At 40.9% G+C, this 21,024-nt stretch overlaps 1 protein-coding gene across 1 annotated transcript in view; it reads left to right on the top strand.

Annotated features, from left to right (window-relative positions):
• The window catches only part of LOC115160992 (titin), a 179,609-nt gene that overhangs the window by 9,921 nt on the left and 148,664 nt on the right, over positions 1–21,024 (top strand). Inside the window, exons 10-41 of the mRNA XM_029711620.1 lie at positions 342–611; positions 726–842; positions 1,365–1,634; positions 1,971–2,036; positions 2,161–2,419; positions 2,550–2,631; positions 2,880–3,110; positions 3,217–3,359; positions 3,644–3,816; positions 4,048–4,275; positions 4,365–4,609; positions 4,727–4,959; positions 5,047–5,211; positions 5,339–5,507; positions 5,671–7,361; positions 9,516–9,797; positions 9,922–10,188; positions 10,308–10,580; positions 10,681–10,944; positions 11,030–11,290; positions 11,535–11,795; positions 11,920–12,183; positions 12,305–12,565; positions 12,670–12,930; positions 13,016–13,276; positions 13,367–13,508; positions 13,622–13,790; positions 13,882–14,113; positions 14,408–14,692; positions 14,964–15,089; positions 15,444–15,632; positions 17,431–17,481. Of these exons, the coding sequence (XP_029567480.1) occupies positions 342–611; positions 726–842; positions 1,365–1,634; positions 1,971–2,036; positions 2,161–2,419; positions 2,550–2,631; positions 2,880–3,110; positions 3,217–3,359; positions 3,644–3,816; positions 4,048–4,275; positions 4,365–4,609; positions 4,727–4,959; positions 5,047–5,211; positions 5,339–5,507; positions 5,671–7,361; positions 9,516–9,797; positions 9,922–10,188; positions 10,308–10,580; positions 10,681–10,944; positions 11,030–11,290; positions 11,535–11,795; positions 11,920–12,183; positions 12,305–12,565; positions 12,670–12,930; positions 13,016–13,276; positions 13,367–13,508; positions 13,622–13,790; positions 13,882–14,113; positions 14,408–14,692; positions 14,964–15,089; positions 15,444–15,632; positions 17,431–17,481 (8,191 nt within the window). The remainder of the gene's footprint in view (positions 1–341; positions 612–725; positions 843–1,364; positions 1,635–1,970; positions 2,037–2,160; positions 2,420–2,549; positions 2,632–2,879; positions 3,111–3,216; positions 3,360–3,643; positions 3,817–4,047; positions 4,276–4,364; positions 4,610–4,726; positions 4,960–5,046; positions 5,212–5,338; positions 5,508–5,670; positions 7,362–9,515; positions 9,798–9,921; positions 10,189–10,307; positions 10,581–10,680; positions 10,945–11,029; positions 11,291–11,534; positions 11,796–11,919; positions 12,184–12,304; positions 12,566–12,669; positions 12,931–13,015; positions 13,277–13,366; positions 13,509–13,621; positions 13,791–13,881; positions 14,114–14,407; positions 14,693–14,963; positions 15,090–15,443; positions 15,633–17,430; positions 17,482–21,024) is intronic.

The following is a 21,024-nucleotide window of genomic DNA, read 5'->3' as shown; positions in this document are numbered from 1 at the left end:
GTAACTGCATTGATTTTTTTCTCCATCGCTTTGATTTAAGAGGAAAATGCGTTCCCAAGTCGATTGAGCAAAAATTCTTGCAATTTCAATTAGTCAACTGCATGTTCATTTTCACTATTGCACAACCAATTCAACTAAACTAACATGATTCCATGCATTAATGATGACATGTTATTACCAGGTAATGCACACAAAACTTGTTTTGTATCTACTGGTGTGATGTTTTTCCTGTTTGTCATCGTTATGTGAATCTGTTTGCTGTCATAGTGACTGCTGCCATGGATGCTATGTATGATATCTATGTGCTGTATGTATGACATTGATTGCTTGTTGTCTCAAAGGTTGAGGGTGGGAAAAAAGCGGAAGCAAAGGCTACAGTGGTTGCTGCTGTCGACCTAGCACGTGTTCGGAAGCCTTTGCATGCTGAGGGGGGTCATGCTGAAGAGGAAACCATACAATCTGATTTAAAACAGCAAATGATGATGGCAACTACTGAGCAACAAGTCACAGTGAAAACTGAGGCTGCAACTGTGCCAATGGTGCAAATACCAATAATACCACCACCATCAATTCAAACAACAGCTGATGAGCAGAGTATTCATGTTACCCAGGTTTGCTATCTTTTTAAATATAAAAAGATGCTGCATTTTTTCTGATAGGTTTCTCAGAAGTTCTGCATTGAGTTGACCTTTCCTTACTCTATCACACTTTGTTGGTTACTTTAGATACAAAGAAGTTCAGAAACTACTACCGCCCACATGGAAACTGCCCTCACACCATCCCCAATTCCACATTTCACAGTTTCAAAAGTTACTGTTCCTAAACCTGACCATAGCTATGAGGTAAGCATAGGACATATCAGGCAAGCAGGGGTACACACGTTTTAATGCCTCAGTTTAATTGATAAAGTAATAATCAAGTAATACATTGCTGGCCTCTCTGGTCAACAATGCAATAGGTTTCTTAAGCCTGCCTGACATAAAACTGTTTTGATCTCTGTTAGACGATCATCTCTCAATATACAGTTTATGTGTTTAACCACATTTTATCTTAACAGACCATCCAATCCTAACACACACAGTCTGCACTGCCATATTATGTACTGTACACTGAATAAATAACCATTCTAAATAACTTAATTTTACCTCTCTTCTCAGGACATACCATAAAAATTCACTCTTAGAAATCACTATTTAGCTTAGCAAGTATTTCCTAAAAACTAATGCTCACTTAATCCGTATACATCGTCATCCATTCCATTATATTTTTGAGTCACAGCCTTAATATTTCTAAACAAAGCAGACAATATCATAATGGGTTGTTCTGATTCGTGATGATAATGCTATTCTCCTTGGGTTGGTCAGGTTTCGATAGCAGGTTCTGCTATTGCCACACTGCAGAAAGAGTTATCCTCTACCTCTGCACATGCTGCTCAAAAGATCATCAAGCCAGTCAAGCCTCCATCTCCTAGTCTCCACCGTAAGGTTGTGGACGTGATGCCAGCGCCAACCCAGTCTCCGTTTAAGGATCTCTCCGAGAGATATAAGACGCATTTCGACACTCAGTTACAGACTCAGATAGGCGCTACGTTTACAGGGGAAATGGAGCAAATGTATAAGGATTTGGAAACAAAGGTTTGTAGTCCAGAGTGTTGTGCCCTCTAAAATAACATTGTGTGGAGTCTCACCTATTAGTACACCTTCTCTTCACCATAACGCCGAAGCCTCGCCACGTTATCTTTGTTTCAGAACCCATCTGCATCACAAAGAAAGCCTACCTTGCTATCCTCTTCCTCTTTTCTTCTTCCCTTCTTGATATATCTGTTCCCAGCCTGTGTCACAACCCCTCTTTGTCTTTTCAGGATTCACTCTTATCTTGCTTCCATTTTATCCATCTTTCACTACTCCCAAAGTCAAGTTCTGAAACTGTACTGTATGTCACTTTTTGTGACCTATATGCATTTTCCATAGATCGTTGAGACTGCAGCAGTCCCATCCCCTGCAGAAGAGCCAGTTGTGCCACCTACTCTTGTAGCTGTAAGTATTTCTCTTGTGGGTGTATGTCAGGTCATATAAGTTATTGTTGTCTATTCAGGCGTCCTTTCATCCATCTTTTTCTAAATGTCAACATGTCAGTAAAACTATTGTATTTTATTTTCAGGGCTTGAAGAACCTGACTGTGACTGAGGGTGAGTCTGTGACTCTGGAATGCCAGATCTCTGGTCACCCTGCCCCTGGCATCATGTGGTTCAGGGAGGACTACAGAATTGAAAGCTCCATTGACTTCCAGATCACTTATGAGAGTAAATGTGCCCGTCTGGTCATCCGCGAGGCCTTCGCAGAAGACAGCGGTCGCTTCACTTGCACTGCTACTAGCAAGGCTGGAACTATCAGCACATCCTGTTACCTGCTTGTCAAAGGTAAACAGGCAGTTTAGTTTTCAACATTTCTGTCTACAAAACTAAGTACTGTTGAGGTGTAATACTGTACTGCCGAATGGTTTATTGGTTTATGAATGTGCTAATTCTTGTATACATTTCTTCCTTCTAGTAACCGAGGAAATTGAGACCCGGGAAGAGATGACACAACAAGGCACTGTCACTGTATTTGACTTTACTACTCAAGAGAAACTGTGAGTGCTAACTATTTTATACCACTACATTTGGAAACTCTTGACATGTACAGTTATGAGTCGTGCCATTTATTGACAAGGGAAAACGGAATCATTCTATGATACTTATCAAACATTATGAAACCATTCGCCAGCAAGTCATACTGAATCTTCCCTGATTGAGTTTTGCGAATGGGGATGAAAAAATTGGACTTGTTTGATATTACATTTGCCCTAATTTATGTATATTTCTAATGCCCTTCAAACAGTTTTACTGCTGAAGCAAAGGAGGAGACCTTGTCGGAGGTGAGCACTGCCCTCGCCACCGCAGGTTCACCAGTGGATACTGCAGATGCCGTCGCTCCTTTCTTTGTCAAGAAGCCAACTGTACAGAAGTTGGTGGAGGGCGGACGTGTTGTCTTTGAGTGCCAGATCGGAGGCAGCCCCAAGCCACACATGTTCTGGAAGAAGAGTGGAGTGCCCCTTACTACAGGATACAGGTAGCCTACTTGTGATACATTTTCAATTCATCTCTATTTTGCATTTGTAAGACTGTGTTGATCATTCATTGTACTGTTTAAAATGTATAACTTATTCACCCATTAGATATAAAGTCCACTACAATAAGGAAAGTGGAGTGTGTAAATTGGAGATCTCCATGACATTTGCTGATGATGCTGGAGAGTACTCCGTCTTTGCCAGGAACCCGCTTGGAGAAGCCTCTGCCTCAGCTGGACTGCTGGAGGAAGGTCAGTTGCTTTAATCAAAATGTTGTTTAATCTCATGGACTACAAACTATGCTCAGTTAGCATTGCTTTTAAATCCAGTAATAGTGTGCATCCTAAATGGCACCCTATTCCCTACATACAGTAGTGCACTACTTTTGTCCAGAGCCCTATGGCCTTTGGTTGAAAGTAGTGCACTATGTAGGGAATAGGGTGCCATTTGGAACAATCCGTGGCTGTATTTGGGTCCGTGAAATCAGACCATAATGTTTTAACTTTTGTTTACACATTGTATATTTTGTTTACAGGGGAATATGAAGAATACATGAAGAAACATGAAATGACATATAAGAGTGAAGTAATTACAACGGTGCAGGTGGATGTACCCCCTGTTGTTGTGAGCGAATATGACGGCGACCAGATGTATAGGCAGAGGAGAATAACACAGCAAGCACAAACGCAAAGCTTTGTTTCAACACAGGTATGTGGATGAAAAGAAACACATTACTTATACAATGCAGAACTTATTTTGCTGATACCTGTTTTATTGAGGACAGTTTTATTGACTGTGATATGTGGTTGGATAAGAACATCTTCTAAATGACTAAAATGTAAATGTAATTATTGTGATGGTATGGCATTTGATTTGTTCTCAGCCACCTGTTATGAAACAAGACAACAGCATGCTTTATTCCAATGTGTTTTTTTACAGGAACTCCAGATTTCTTCCTTTGAGGAGAGGATTATCCACGAGATTGAGATCCGCATCCTGCAAATTACCTACCAACAAATTGTGACTGAGGATCGGGAAGAGATGGTGACTTGTGCAGATCGTGAGGCTTTACAGTCAGCCTTTGCCACTCCAGTTAAAAACTACAGGATCATAGAAGGAATGGGTGTTACTTTCCACTGCAAAATGGCAGGAACTCCACTGCCCAAGGTAGTAAAGAAACCATACATTTGTATTTTACATTGAGATTAATATAACATTTAGTATATATTCATCAAACGTTTCTTGTCTTTCAAAAGATTGCGTGGTACAAAGATGGAAAGCGTATCCATCATGGTGGCCGTTACCAGATGGAGAGTCTTCATGATGGTAGAGCCAGCCTGCGTCTTCCTGTGGTGCTGCCAGAGGATGAGGGTGTTTACACAGCATTAGCTAGCAACATGAAGGGCAACTCTGTGAGCTCAGGGAAACTGTATGTGGAGCCCACTGCCGTTGCAGGAGCTCAGCGTTACACGCCTGAACCTCAGGCAATGCAGAGAATTAGGTGAGATTTTTATTACCAAATGTAACAGGGTTATTACCAGATTTTAATTTATATTTGTTTAACATAGCCGTCATAGAAACTTCCCAAGTATCACTGAATTGGTATTTATTTGCTCAGGTCCCAGTCCCCAAGATCTCTGAGTCGCTCTCCCGGACGCTCTACTAGTCGCTCTCCTGCACGCTCTCCTGGTCGCAGGCTTGATGACACTGATGAGAGTCAGCTGGAGAGACTGTACAAGCCTGTGTTTGTCTTGAAGCCACAGTCATTCAAGTGCGCTGAAGGGCAGACTGCCAGATTTGACCTGAAAATAGTTGGTAGACCCATGCCTGACACTTTCTGGTTCCACAATGGTAAGTGATGTGAAAACATGTTCTCTTCTCTCAACAAATTTTATGAAAATCATATATTTATTCCTCTATTTGTGTTCTTCTTTTCAGGGCAACAAGTTGTCAATGATTACACCCACAAGATAGTGGTGAAGGAAGATGGAACTCAGTCACTGATTGTGGTTCCAGCCATGCCCCATGACTCTGGAGAATGGACGGTAGTTGCTCAAAACAGAGCTGGAAAAAGCTCTGTGACCATGACACTTACAGTTGATGGTAAGATCTTTGTCTTGTTTATATCATTCCTCATTTGAAGCTCAAATGAATTGTCACTTTGTATCGATACGTCATATACTGTTGTTGACTGATAGCATTGGCCTTGTATATGTTTCTCCATTTACAGCCAAAGAAAATTTGATCAGACCCCAGTTTATTGAGAAGCTGAAGAATGTTAGTGTCAAGAAAGGCACTCTGGTTGAGTTGGCGGTCAAAGCCATCGGAAATCCCCTGCCTGACATTGTTTGGCTGAAAAACAGCGACATCATCTCCCCACAGAAGCACCCAAATATCAAGTATGTGTTTTGCCCCACCTTTTATCTCAATGTGCACATGCCTATGATATACATCAAGTGCACCAAATACCTCTCCAGTCGTTAAGATATGAATATTTGTTACTATCTTTATTTTACATGGCTGTACTTAATGCTGATTTACTAATGACGATGTCTGTTGTAGGATTGAGGGCATCAAGGGAGAAGCCAAATTCCATATCCCACAGTCGGTGAGCTCTGATAGTGCCTGGTACACAGCCACAGCCATTAACAAAGCAGGAAGAGATACCACTCGCTGCAGGGTCAACATTGAGGTAGATGCTGCTGAACCTGCGCCAGAGAGGAGACTCATTATCACCAAAGGAACCTACAAGGCCAAGGACATAGCAGCTCCAGAGCTGGAACCCTTGCATCTCCGATATGGTCAAGAGCAGTGGGAGGAGGATGACCTATATGACAAGGACAAGCAGCAGAAACCACAGTTCAAGAAGAAACTGACTTCTGTCAGGTTGAAGCGTTTTGGCCCAGTCCATTTTGAATGCAGACTGACCCCAATTGGTGATCCCACTATGGTGGTTGAGTGGTTGCATGATGGCAAACCCCTGGCAGCTGCTAACAGATTGCGCATGGTTAATGAATTTGGCTACTGTAGTCTTGACTTTGAAGTTGCCTATGCCAGAGATAGTGGTGTCATCACCTGCAGAGCCACTAACAAGTTTGGAGTTGATCAGACCTCAGCTACACTGATTGTAAAGGATGAGAAGAGCCTTGTTGAGGAGACACAGTTACCTGAGGGCAGGAGGGAAATACACAGAATTGATGAGATGGAGCGCATGGCTCACGAGGGAGGACCTTCTGGAGTCACTGGGGATGAGTATTCAGAGAAGTCAAAGCCTGAAATTGTCCTTCTTCCTGAGCCAGCAAGAGTGCTGGAAGGTGACATTGCAAGATTCCGTTGCAGAGTGATTGGCTATCCTACGCCTAAGGTTAACTGGTACCTCAATGGACAGCTCATTCGCAAGAGCAAGAGAATGAGGCTTCGCTATGATGGCATTTACTATCTTGAGATTATAGATATCAAGTCATACGATGCAGGAGATGTCAAAGTGGTAGCAGAGAACCCAGAGGGCACAGCTGAGCATCTGGTGAAGCTCGAGATCACACAGAGAGAGGACTTCAGATCCATTCTCCGTCGCGTCCCTGAACCAAAGGCACATGACACTACTGAACATGGGAGAGTTAGCTTTGAAGTTGTGAAGGTTGACAGACCAGCTGATGCCCAGCCAAAGGAAGTTGTCAAACTGAGGAAGACTGAAAGAGTCATCCATGAGAAGTCCACAGAGGAGACAGATGAGTTGAAGAGCAAATTTAAGCGCAGGACAGAGGAAGGTTATTATGAAGCCATCACTGCTGTGGAGCTCAAGTCCAGAAGAAAGGATGAGTCCTATGAGGATATGCTTAGGAAGAGGAAGGAAGAACTGCTTCATCACATGAAAGAGTTGACTGAGGCTGAGAAGAAGAAAGAGATGGAGGAGGGTCAACTCACCATACCCACAATCAAACCAGAGAGAATACAGCTCTCTCCCAGCATGGAAGCTCCAAAGATCTTGGAACGCATTGCTAGCCAGACCGTGTCTCAGACCGAGGAAGTTCGCTTCAGAGTCAGAGTTGTCGGCAAACCAGAACCTGAGTGCCAGTGGTTCAAGAATGGAATTCTGCTGGAGAAGACCGATCGTATTTACTGGTACTGGCCTGAAGACCACGTGTGTGAATTAGTGGTCAGAGATGTCACAGCAGAAGACTCTGCTAGCATCATGGTCAAAGCCATGAACATTGCTGGAGAGACATCAAGCCATGCATTCCTGCTGGTGCAAGGTAAATTATCTATTTATTATCTATTTCAATGCTTGTATTCTACAAATAGTTAAAGGTCTAATGCAGCTGTTTTTATCTCAATATCAAATCATTTTTGGGTGACAATTAAGTACCTTACTGTGCTTTGTTTTCAATTAAAATAAGACATTTGCTAGGACAGTCTTGGAGTGTCTGAGTAGGGAGGGGAAAACTGAAAACAAGTTGTTAATTGCAGAGGTTTTGAACTGTTATTGGTCTATTATCTAATTTATAGCCTGGTGATGTCACCAGGTGCCATCCCACCAAAACAGGCTGAAATTTCAGGCAGTCTTTTCAAACAGCTCTTAAATTTAAAGGGCATTATCATTTTCACAATTTCACAGTATTATTCCAACCTCATATTGTGGAAATACAGTGCATTCGGGAAAGTATTCAGACCCCTTGACCCTTTCCACATTTTGTTACATTACAGCCTTAGTCTAAAATGTATTAAATTGTTTGTTTTCCTCATCAATCTACAAACAATACCCCATAATGACAAAGCAAAAACAGGTTTTTAGACATTTTTGCAAATGTATTAAAACAAAAAAACGGAACTATTACATGTACATAAGTATTCAGACCCTTTACTAAGTACTTTGTTGAAGCACCTTTGGCAGCGATTACAGCCTCAAGTCTTCTTGGGTATGACACTACAAGCTTGGCACACCTGTATTTGGGGAGTTTCTCCCATTCTTCTCTGCAGATTCTACAGCTATTTTCAGGTCTTTCCAGAGATGTTTGATCGGGTTCAAGTCCGGGCTATGGCTGGGCCACTCAAGGACATTCAAAGACTTGTCCCGAAGCCACTCCTGCGTTGTTTTAGCCGTGTGCTTAGGGTCATTGCCCTGTTAGAAGGTGAACCTTCGCCCCAGTCTGAGGTCCTGAGGGCTCTGGAGCAGGTTTTCATCAAGGAGCTCTTTGTACTTTGCTCCATTCACCTTTCCCTTGATCCTGGCTAGTCTCCCAGTCCCTGCCTCTGAAAAACATCCCCACAGCATGATGCTACCACCACCATGCTTCACCGTAGGGATGGTGCCAGGTTTCCTCCAGACGTGACACTTGGTATTCAGGCCAAAGAGTTCAATCTTGGTTTTATCAGACCCAGAGAATCTAGTTTCTTGTGGTCTGAGTCCTTTAGGTGCCTTTTGGCAAACTCCAAGCGGTCTGTCATGTGCCTTTTTACTGCAGAGTGGCTTCCATCTCTCCACTCTACCATAAAGGCCTGATTGGTGGAGTGCTGCAGAGATGGTTGTCCATCTGGAAGGTTCTACCATCTCCACAGAGGAACTCTGATAGAGCTCCAGAGTTTCTCTGTGGAGATGGTAGAATCTTCCAGAAGGACAACAATGGCCTTTATGGTAGTGTGGACAGACGAAAGCCACTCCGCAGTAAACCAAGGCCCTTCTCCCCCGATTGCTCAGTTAGGCCGGGTGGCCAGCTCTAGAAAGAGTCTTGGTGGTTCCAAATATATTCCATTTAGGAGTGATGGAGGCCACTGTGTTCTTGGGGACCTTCAAGGCTGTAAAACATGTTTGGTATCCTTCCCCAGATCTGTGCCTCAACACAATCCTGTCTTGGGTCTCTACAGACAATTCATTCGACCTCATGGCTTGGTTTTTGCTCTTACATTCATTGTCAACTGTGGGACCTTATATCGATAGGTGTCATGTCCAAATCATGTCCAATTAATTGAATTTACCACAGTTAAATCAAGTTGTAGAAACAGCTCAAGGATGATCAATGGAAACAGGATGCACCAGCTCAATTTTGAGTCTCATATCAAAGGGTCTGAATACTTATGTAAATAAGGTATTTCTGTTTTTTATTTTTAATACATTTGCAAACATTTCTAAAATCCTTTTTCCGCTTTGTCATTATGGAGTATTGTGTTTAGATTGATGAGGATTTAAAAAATATATATTTTAGAATAAAGCTGTAACGTAACAAAATGTTGAAAAAGTCAAGGGGTCAGAATACCTTCCGAATGCACTGAATATATAAAACAGGTGAAAATCTAGTTTTTGGCAGCACTGGGCCTTGTATGCACTTTTACATCGAGAACTATAGACAACTGTTGTATGTCCACATTGAAAAAGCACAATAAATATGTGTATTTCCTTTGTTTCACTTTAGCCATTACAGTTAATAGCTTTACTCAACAACTAGAGGATGTGGAAGCGAAAGAGAAGGACACCATGGCGACCTTTGAGTGTGAAACAAATGAGCCTTTCGTTAAAGTCAAATGGCTGAAGAACAATTCAGAGATTTTCTCTGGAGACAAATACAGGATGCACTCAGACAGAAAGGTTCATTTCCTTTCTGTACTGATCATCAACATGAAGGATGATGCAGACTACAGTTGTGTTGTTGTTGAAGATGACCACATCAGGACCACTGCCAGACTCAATGTGGAAGGTTGGCAGTTTTTCTTACTATTTTACTATATCACTGACAATTATTTTCAACTGTGAAAATAGTAAAGTTGGAATACAAACAGTAACTCTGAAACAGATATACTTAGCAATGTCTCATTGTGCAGGTGCTTCACTGTCAATTGTGAAGAGGCTGGAGAACATTGAAGTGCCTGAGACCTACTCTGGGGAGTTTGAGGTTGAATTATCTCGAGAGGATGCTGAAGGTACATGGTATTTCAATGACAAGGAAATCACTCCCAGCAGCAAATATGTTACCTCCTCCCGTCGTGGACGCCATGCCTTGACTGTCAAAGACGTCAAGAAAGAAGATCAGGGAAAATATACATTCAAAATTGCTGATATGCAGACCAGTGCCTCGCTGAAGATGAAACGTGAGTTGTGACTGTTATTGGTGTTGTTAGCTTGTTCTCTTCCAATCAATGTCAAGACAACTATTACTGTTGAAAAAGTGGGATGAACTGCGCAATAATATCAATGTATTTTCCTTCAGTGCGCCCTGTGACGCTGATGCAACCCCTCACTGACCTGACAATCTGCGAGGGTGACATCGCTCAATTAGAAGTGCGATTCTCTCAGGAAAACGTTGAGGGAACATGGATGAAGAATGGCCAAGCAATCTCTGCCACAGATCGCATCCACATCGTTATCGACAAACAGGTCCACAAGCTGCTTGTTGAAAATGTGAGCAGAGACGATGCTGCAACATACTCCTTCGTTGTCCCAGCTCAGGAGATCTCCACCTCTGGGAAGTTGAACATTCAAAGTAAGTAACTTTTATCAGTCTAACTATATTCATATTGGTATAGTTCTATTGTGAATCATCAGGTATTTAAAAATAAAAAAAATGTCTCTGTGTTTTACAGCGATTGATATTTTGAGCCCACTCACTGATATTACCGCAGTTGAGGGCACCAAGGCTGTTATGGAGGCTAAAATCTCTGCTGCTGATGTTACCTCTGTGAAATGGTACCACAATGACAAACTTGTGATGCCCAGTGAGAGAATCCAGATGCTTGCAAAGGGATCCAAACAGCGCCTGGTATTCCACAGGACCTTTGCCTCTGATGAAGGAACCTACAAGCTATGTGTTGGCAAAGCTGACTCTAGTTGTAAACTGACTATTGAAAGTAAGTTGTTTTTACCGATTGTATTAGATGTTGATTCAAACTACATTGATACAGACCCTATTCAACATGTTTTGTTATTTTACAGAAATTCACATCACCAAGCATATGGAGGATCAAGTTTGCACAGAGACCCAGAATATAACATTTAAAGTGGACGTTTCCCACCCTGGCATTGCCGCTGTGTGGACCTTCAAGAAACAACCACTCAAAGCTAGTCCAAAGCATAAGATTGAGGCCAAGGGCAAAAATTACAGCCTGAGTGTGATTAATACCATGAAGGATGAAGAGGGAGAATACGCATTCGCTGCTGGTGAACAGACATCCAGCGCAAAGCTTACTGTGTCAGGTATGTTTAACATCTTCATGATTTCTGACATCAACTCCTTCAGAATTTTTTTTACATTTCATGAATTGATATACATTTTCACTACCCTGACTCGAAGGTGTTTGCTGAGTAAAATCGGATTGGTTCCTTATTGGTTCCTTATTTTCTTCATATACCATATTAAAGCTGTGTCTCCACCATCCACTACCCTTTCACTACCCTTTTTATCAGTTATCTAAAGTAAACCATGTCTCCATGTTCCCAGGTGGTGCCATAAACAGACCACTCCAGGACGTGACTGTGGCTGAGTCTCAGACAGCTGAGCTGGAGTGTGAGGTGGCCAACCCAACTGCTGAGGGCAAGTGGCTCAAGGATGGACAACCCGTGAACTTCAGTGACAATGTCAACCATATGAACAATGGAGCTGTCAGACGTCTTGTTATTACCATAACCAGACCCAATGACATCGGTGAATACACTTACCAGGTCGCAAACTCCAAGACAACAGCCAACCTGAGAGTTGAGGGTGGGTGTTAAATCCTGAGTGGAATTATTATTTTTTTTTTTAAACTGGTGTTAGCATTAATAAATGCCTATTATATGATTGTTATATGACTGCTGAAATGTAATGTTTATGTTTGATTTCATAGCTGTGAAAGTCAAGAAGACACTGAAGAACCAAACTGTTACTGAGACACAGGAGGCAGAGTTCAGTCTGGAGCTCACACACAAGAATGTGAAGGGCTCACAATGGATTAAGAATGGTGTAGAGATCAACCCTAGTGAGAAATATGAAATCACAACTGATGGCATGGTCCACACCTTGAAGATCAAGAACTGCGACACACGCGATGAATCAGTTTATGGATTCAAACTTGGGAAACTATCTGCTAATGCTAGATTGAACGTTGAGAGTAAGTGCATATTTTAACTGTCACAAATTGATTTATGCGATCAAGTATACAAATGTATGTATACTTGCAATGTTTCTACTTACCCTTTGAGGTTTTTGACTCTCATCAATCTCTTTTTCAGCAATCAAGATTGTGAAGAAGCCTAAAGATGTGACATCACTATTGGATGCCACTGCCTCTTTTGAGCTGAGTCTGTCCCATGATGACATCCCTATCAAATGGATGTTCAATAACAAGGAGCTTAAACCAAGTGAAAACGTCAAAATACTGTCTGAGAGAAAAGCTCACAAGCTGACCATCCAGAATGTGAAGACTGACAACCATGGAGAGTACACAGCTGTAGTTGGAAACCTGCAATGCAGCGCATCTTTATATGTTGAAGGTCGGTATTGAGTTTGATGAATAGACTAGAGTACTGGATACGTGATTGCTGAATACTCAGTTGATACCTTTTACTTAAATTAAGATTTGATGTGATTCTTCCAGCTCTGCGTGTCACAAAACCCATCAAGAACATTGAAGTCCCAGAGACCCATGTGGCCACTTTTGAATGTGAAGTTTCACACTTCAATGTCCCGTCCACTTGGCTGAAAAATGGAGTGGAGATAGAAATGAGTGAAAAGTTCAGGATTGTGGTGCAGGGCAAACTTCACCAGCTCAAGATCATGAACACTAGCAGAGAAGATTCTGCAGAATACACATTTGTCTGTGGAAATGACAGAGTCTCCGCCACTTTGACTGTCAATGGTAAGTTTACTCTTCATTATCAATGAAGTAATCCCTAATCATATTATTGTCAGAATGTATCGTAACATTTTCCTTTTTACCTTAGCCATTTTGATCACCAACATGCTGAAAGACCTCAATGCACAGGAGAAAGACACCATCACATTTGAAGTGAATGTCAACTATGAGGGCATCACCTACAAGTGGCTCAAGAATGGTGTTGAGATTCCCTCCACAGATAGATGCCAGAGCCGCACCAAACAGCTAACTCACTCGCTCACCATCCGAAATGTTCATTTTGGTGATAGTGCGGAGTACAAGTTTGTGGCTGGTTCTGCTGCGTCAGCAGCAAAGCTTTATGTTGATGGTATGTTGTTCTTCCTTTTAAAAAAAAAAAAAAAAGGTTTTCCTGTATATTTCACAATCTAAGGTCTTATTTCTGTGCTTTGTGTTTTAGCTCGCGTTATTGAATTCACCAAGCATATCAAAGATATCAAGATTACAGAGAAGAAGAGGGCCACTTTTGAATGTGAGATCTCTGAGCCTAATGTTCAGGTGATGTGGATGAAAGATGGACAAGAGCTGGACATTTCCGAAAGGTACATCTTATTACCAGTAATATTAGACCTGGTGAAGATACTAATGGGTATCATAATAAACTAATCTTAACTATTCATCTGTATCTAACTGTTATTTGTAAATGCCTTGACAGATACACCGTATCCACCGAGAAATTCCTGCACCGTCTAATGATCCAGTCAGTCCGCATGTCTGATGCCGGAGAATATTCTGTAGTCGCTGGTGCAAGCGTGTCAAAGGCTTATCTCACCGTGGAGGGCAAAGATGTCCGCATTACAGAGCCTGCTGAGAAGAAAATGACGGTGAATATGAATTTGATACATTTTTATGTACAGAAAAAACACACTTTTTATTATCATTTTAAAGATGATTAATATCATGATTAATTTCTAGGTTGTTGAGAAACAAAGAACGACGTTTGAGTTTGAAGTCAATGAGGATGACATTGAAGGTCGCTGGCTGAGGAATGGTGTTGAGCTCCAGTTTTCCGTTGAGCAGAGGTTTAGCTATGTTTGCATTAGAAAGCTCCATCGTCTGACAATCAGTGAGACCTACAGAAGTGATGCAGGAGAATACACCTTCATCGCTGGCAGGAACAGGACCGTTGTGACACTTCATGTCAACAGTAAGTCAAACTTCATGGTATTGGTTTTATGGGAAAATATATTTAATTGCCCTACGGTATGTCTGTATAATAGTTACAGTAATAGCTGCAGTTACATGTCCTTGCCTGTAGAGGGCATTGCAGTGCCCTCCTACTAGAGTAGCAGCATAGTAGGTATGGACTACGCTGATAAGAGGATACAGTATGTCATTTTTTAACAGCTGGATTCAAAGTGATGATGACAATGGTCGTTCCTCAGTGTTGCATCTTTCTTCATCACATTCCTTATTTGATATTTTTTATTTTTTTATTTAGTCCCTGAGCCACCTCAGATCATTAAGCACATGCAGCCCCTGTCTGTGGAGGCCGGCAAACCTGCTCGCTTCTCTGTGGAAGTGACTGGCGTCCCCCAGCCCCAGGTGTTCTGGTACAAGAACTCCCAGGCTCTCTCCCCAGGCTTCAAGTGCAAGTTTCTGCGAGATGGAAATGAGCACTGTCTGCTACTCATTGAAGTGTTCCCAGAGGACGCAGCGGTCTACAACTGTGAGGCCAAGAATGAAGGTGGTGTTGCCACCAGTTCAGCTGCACTGAATGTCGAAGGTAACCATTACATTTTTGTGTGATAATAATGCCAAGTCAACAGAAATTATGACATAACAGAAGAACAATTGTTGTCAAAAACGAGTTGTAAAAGTACAACATTCTTACAAATTTTATGCATTCCGTATATAATTATTTTATTGGACCAACCTTTTTATAGTGTTAAGATGACCATGATGTTTTTGTTTAGTCGCCGAAGATATTACCTCACAAATAAAGAACTGAAATGGTTTATTAATATAAGAAAGTTGCTAATTATTTTTCATTTCAGTTTCAGAAGTTGTTTCTCCTGACACTGGAGCTCCTCTGTCCCCACCTACCATCATCTCACCAATCAGCAACACCTCAACCACTGAGGGAGAGTCTGCCAGATTCCAGTGCAAAGTTACTGGAGAAGGTATTTTGCACATTACATTGTTGGGATGAGTTGGAATAAAAACATGTTGTTATGGGTGTAATTGTGGAAGTATACCTTTTGTTATTAGTTGTCCTATTGCATTAGAAGGTGAGGCATGTGAACCTCTCCATAATAAAAAATAAATTGTATTATAAATCCTTGTTGAAAACATACTGTGATGTTTCAAGCAGAGACCTGGATCAGACAGAGCTAATTTGTCAGACATTCATTTTTAAGAGTATAATTTAACTTTATTTTGTATGTATGTACGTTTGCTGGCAATTATTATTAATAAATAAATACAAAATTATTCTAAAACAATATATAGTTTTAAATTCAGTCCTCCATTTGTAGCTCTGAAGATGTCCTGGTACCGTGGTGAGAAGGAAATTAAGCAGTCAGACGTCTTCAGGATTTCTACATTTGATGACACCTGCCAGCTGGAGATCACCAGAGTGTACTCTGAGGATGAGGGGGAATACACCTGTGTTGCCAGAAACGCAGGAGGAATGGTCACATGCTCTGCACGTTTGAAACTTGATGGTGAGTTTGCATACCTTTCTGTAACCAGATGGTTACCTATACCCGGAATAGATTCCGACTCTACTCTTGCTTATAGCTACACTGGGGTCGGGCAGGCTTCCTGTTTAGATTAAGACACCGTGGATCCGGCGTGAGATATGGCTCGGAAAACGTACCTGAATCCAGGGATGAGAAATTAGTTGTACTTCAAATTGTCCCATTATCTCAATTGTTAAACGGAGAAGGTTGAAGGACTGCTATTTAAATGGCAGTCGTTCAATCTTCTCAGTGTAACAGTTGAGATAATGGGACAATTCTGAGAAGAACGCATTTCTGGATTGAGGTACGTTTTCCGAGTCATATCTAGAAATATTATCATTTGTAGCCAAAGATAAATAACTTCAATATATAATATGATTATGCAGTATCCTCTTAAATATGTAATATTTTCTCTATGCACATGACTTTCACTAGAAATATACACACATGGATATGTGTATCTGTGTCCATCCATAAAAATGCTAATACTCAATTAATTGAACATACTTCCTTTCAGGGCAAAAACAAACTATGGATATTACATCTGATTCTCAAAGGCATGTCTCATCCAGTCTTTCATCAAGCTTCTCAAGTGTAAAGAAGGAGCAAATTGCCCAAAGGCCCACTTTTATTCACCCAATAGAAAGCTGCGTCGTTCAGCATGGTGAAGTGGCCAGGTTTCATGCTTGTGTGTCCAGCATGCCAAAGCCAGAGATTAGCTGGTATCATAACCAGCAGCCAATTAAGCCTATCAAAGATATTGTATTTCATTTCGATGAGATGACAAACACTGCCACATTAATTATAGTCGATGCTTACTCTGAGCATGCTGGACAATACACTTGCAAAGCAACCAATAACGCCGGAGAGGCGATGTGCACAGCAACCCTTGCAGTAACCAAAGAAGGTAACTCGTTTTTTACCTTGAATTAGCCTTTGATTTTACAACACCGTGTAATTAATCATCTATTAATTTTCACAAAATTCCTTTCTCCAACCGACACCTCTCATTAAACCAACCAAACGACTTTCTTCTTCTTCTTGGGAAAAACCTTTTTGCTTTCCCATGTTATATATAGTTTACTAACCTCACCATTTCAAATAGAATAGTAGAAATATGTTAGTCACTTTTTTAGTTCTAATTCCTAGATGGGTATATGCAGCTTGAGTAGAACACATTCTCTTCTTGTCATTCTTCTCTGTCACTCCTTGCTCTCCTTGCAGCTTGAGTAGGTAGTACATTCTCCTTTTGTCATTCATCTATCGCACTCCTTGCTGTCCTTGGTTGTGGCATCCCTCTCAGCGATAGCTCGATGGACTGTGCATGTTGTAGCCTATACCCTCTCCCTATTTGGACTTGTGTCAGACTGCCAAACTTTGCTTTGTTTGTTTATACCCCTGTTTGTACCACTGTTTTGTACCCTTGTTTGTACCATCAAAGTGGAAACGTTCAAATTATTGTAATCAGTTGAAGGGTTTGAGTTAAAATTGTTAGCATAACCTCTGAAAAGCATTTTTGTCCAGCAGGATATAACTTCAAGGAAATTACATCTGGGCTAAGCATTAAGTCCAAAATTGTTTCTTGATATGAGCAATCTCAAAATGATAGACGGATCAATTCAGTATCTCATTTAATTGGCAACCATTTTTCTGTAAGTTTGTAGATCTAGGCTCTCACATACAGAGAGGATGAAATTAAGCCAAAATGGAAAGGAATTGGTACCCATCATCATCATAGATTATCGTCTTAAATCACACCAACTCTTCATTTCCTTTACAGTTACCCATATGAAGGAAGAGATTGAAGCAACCATTGAGCAAGAAGTCAAAGGTAAGACTCATTTACACTCTTCATTACTGAAATGTACTTCATCAACCCCTTAGTTGAATGACATGTACCTGAGCATATGGATAAGTGATTTATGAATGTTCACACTGCATGCAAGCGGAAAATGTTTTTGATGCAAAATGTTCATCTTATGTATTCTTCAAAATCGACAATGTTATGTCCTTGTATTATGTGATTGGTTTTTGTACAGCAAGCACTGATTAAAACTGCTTGCTTTTAGAAGTTTTAGAAAAATGAGTTTTGGCATCTATCAATCTTATCCTTTACGCATGAGGGTTCTTAGTGGATTGTAATGGATTCCCAAAAAGGTGCAGGATGTGTATCTTTTAAAGTTTCCAGACCTCAGGAAATTATCCTTTAAAAGATATGGGAATAGCCACATCTTTTAATTGCTTCTTAAAGTGTATTGCATTTGGAACTCTCCTCCTGCAAATATTTCTTAGACTGGCTTGCAGATAGTGGTATGTGATTAATTGTTTGCTTTTAAAATAACATGATTATACCTGTAAACTATATTAGTTCGAATAAACGCCTTCTCATACAATTCTAGAGCTGCTTTTACAAGTTTTACTTATTTGTATCATTGGAGAGTCATGTTTCTCATGAAATATTTTTTAATAATTTACCCTCATTCAAAGGATTAGAAAGGGCGTTTATTCATCTTTCTGCAAGTCAGGTAAGGAATATTTAGCTTAAGAATACACTAAGTAAAGCAAAAGCAAGCTTATTTAAAAAAAAGCAGAGCAGGTTATTTTGGAAATTATTATGCTTTTTAGAAATTTATGTTTTGAAGAAATGTCCACAGAAGAAGGAACAAAACATCCAGCAATTTTCGTGTCAGAATCTTTAAAAAAGAATCAAGTCTTGCGTTTATTCGAACAAATATGGTGAGTGAAATTGTTTTTTTATGGCTATGTGACTTGCTGCATGTACTTAATATTTTCATTAATATTCATTTAAAAAATTTGAATTTTATTATCTTTTTTTTTACCCAGATGGAATTTTATTGAAAGGTTTTTTTCTTTTTTACAGAGTTGTTTTATAATAAAAGGACTGAATCCTGGGAGAACAGAGGACAGATGCGCAGAGCCGTTTCAGACACGGAGGACTTGGATCAAGCAAACAATTCATTCATCAAATGGAATGGGGCTGATAACATTAAGCCATTTTTTATAAAAAAGCTGAAATTCCAGAATGTTCTTGAGGGAGAACCTGCAGCATTAAGATGCAGATTGGTAGCTTTCCCGATCCCAACCATATTATGGTTTCATAACAATAGACCGATTCAGAAAGAGCGTCGTCGTAAAATACGTACAGAGAGCACTATGCACATACACGCTACTAGTTTAATCATTGATAGTATCAAAGACAAAGACTCCGGCAGTTACAAAGTAATGGCTATTAACACAGAGGGGTCTGCAGAGTCCATAGCATCACTTCTGGTGTCAATGAGGGAAGAACAAGATGCCAATTATCTAAGCCATGTTAGACGGTCAACTAGACCTCATGGAAGCTTAGATTCGTTGGTTGATCAAAAAAAAGAGAAAAAGTTTAGGGTTGACCTGAGATGCGTTGGATCTCCATTTGATAAAAAGTCCAAACCGAGGGGTAGATCTAGGTCTAAGGATGCGCCGGTTCGCACCTTGTACTTCAGAAGCTTATCACCAACAAGAGGGAAAAATAAAGAAAGTAATCTGAATGAAACCGCATCTGAACGAGCCCGCTCTCCACCTTCTATGTTTGGGGGAGAAAGGGTTAGTAGGTCTGAAAGGTTTAACGACAGACACAGTGACATCTACTGTGACAGACACACTGGCAGATTCAGCGACAAATTCAGTGACAGGTGCAGTGATAGATACAGCGATAGATTTAGTGACACAGAAAGCCTGCACGGAGAAGTAAAAGTAAAGCTTGGCCTGTTACAAAATGCTGTCAAACAAAAAAAGAGGCTTTCTATGTCCACAATGTCATCATCCGAGTTTGACTTGGAGTCAAACGCAAGTGAATCTAGCTATGCAGATTATGTTGATCGATTAAGGGTCAAGAAGCCTGCCTCCTTACCTGGAGATTTACAGCATGCTCGACCTTTTGAAAGATACAATAGAAACGATAAAGTTTCTGCAGAATTCTATGGTAGATATGACATAATTCCCACACATAGTGCTGCATCGACACAGCCCCATGTAAGGCATTCATTTGAACCTCAGTCTCGATCTAGGGCCATTCAAATGTTGAAAAGTGAACTACCAGCGGCAGGAAAAGAAAAGGACTTTGAAACACAAATGGATGAAAAGGCCCTTACTCCAGGGGAACCTCAACATGAGGTCAGATTCGAACAAAAGATAGGTGAGGACTTAGAAAATCAAGGTGCACACTACATAGGAAATCAAGGTGAGGAATATTTAGGAAATCAAACGCGGATTTCTGAAGACCTAAAGACAAAGATGGAGGGGAGATCACCACACATTGCTGCACGGAGATCTCCAAACATTGCTGCATTGGATAACTTTTCTAGATCCAGCCCAATCAAACCACTGAAGGAAATACTTTCCAGTAAGACGATTATTACACAAGAGGATACTGTGAAGAGCACAGAACAATTTGAACATCCACCCAGCTCTGCGGAAAACCGCTATGAGAACATTGAAAGTGAATGTGAAGATAAACTTTTAGCCTTGAGGATTAGAAAATGGCAAAAGGGAATGCAGATGGACCAAGAGGAACAGTTTGAGAATGAAACAGACCATTCGAAGGCAAGAGATTCGCCATACATGCGATCTGAAGTGCATATTTATGGTGAGGAGGTAGAGACAAAAACAACAATAGAAACTGTCAGTGAGGAGAAGCATTGGGAAGAGCATCATATATCCCAGGAAAAGGTCCTCTTATCCCAGGAAAATGTTTATGGTTTGAAGAGTGGAACTGAACAGAATCTGTCCCTTTCCCAAACCAAAGAGAAGAATGCCAGTGAGAAAACACAAGAAGAGCACCATGTATCCCGGGAAGATGCCCACTTAACAATGGAAGAGCTCCACGTACCCCAAGAAAATATTAATTCCCCAAAAGAGAGGCATGCCAATATTTATGGTGAGGGGCAAGGGAGAAAAACTACAACAGAAACTGAGGCATTCACTTCCCAACATTTGCCCTGTTCTCCAAAAGAGAGCTGTGCAGAGAGTAGTGGGGAAAAAACTTGGGAAGAGCACCATTTATCCCTGGAAAATGTTGTCCCTTTCCAGAATTTGCCCCATTTCCAAACAAGGAGTGCCAGTGTTAACAAAACCGGAGAAGAGCACCTTTTATCTCAGGAGAATATTTATGTATTGAAGAGTGACAGTGAACAGAATTTGTCCAGTTCCCAAACAACAGACAGACGTACCATTGAGAAAACCAGAGAAGAGTACCTTTCATCCCGTGAAGAGCGCCACCACTTATCACGGGAAGAGCTCCGCTTATCCCGGGAAAATATTTCTGGATTGAAGAGTGAAAGTGAACAGAATTTGCCCCGTTCCCCAAGAGAGAGAC

The sequence above is a fragment of the Salmo trutta genome, chromosome 24 (genome assembly GCF_901001165.1).
Source record: "Salmo trutta chromosome 24, fSalTru1.1, whole genome shotgun sequence".
Lineage (NCBI taxonomy): Eukaryota > Metazoa > Chordata > Actinopteri > Salmoniformes > Salmonidae > Salmo > Salmo trutta.
This window is presented reverse-complemented; position numbering and strand designations above follow the sequence as displayed.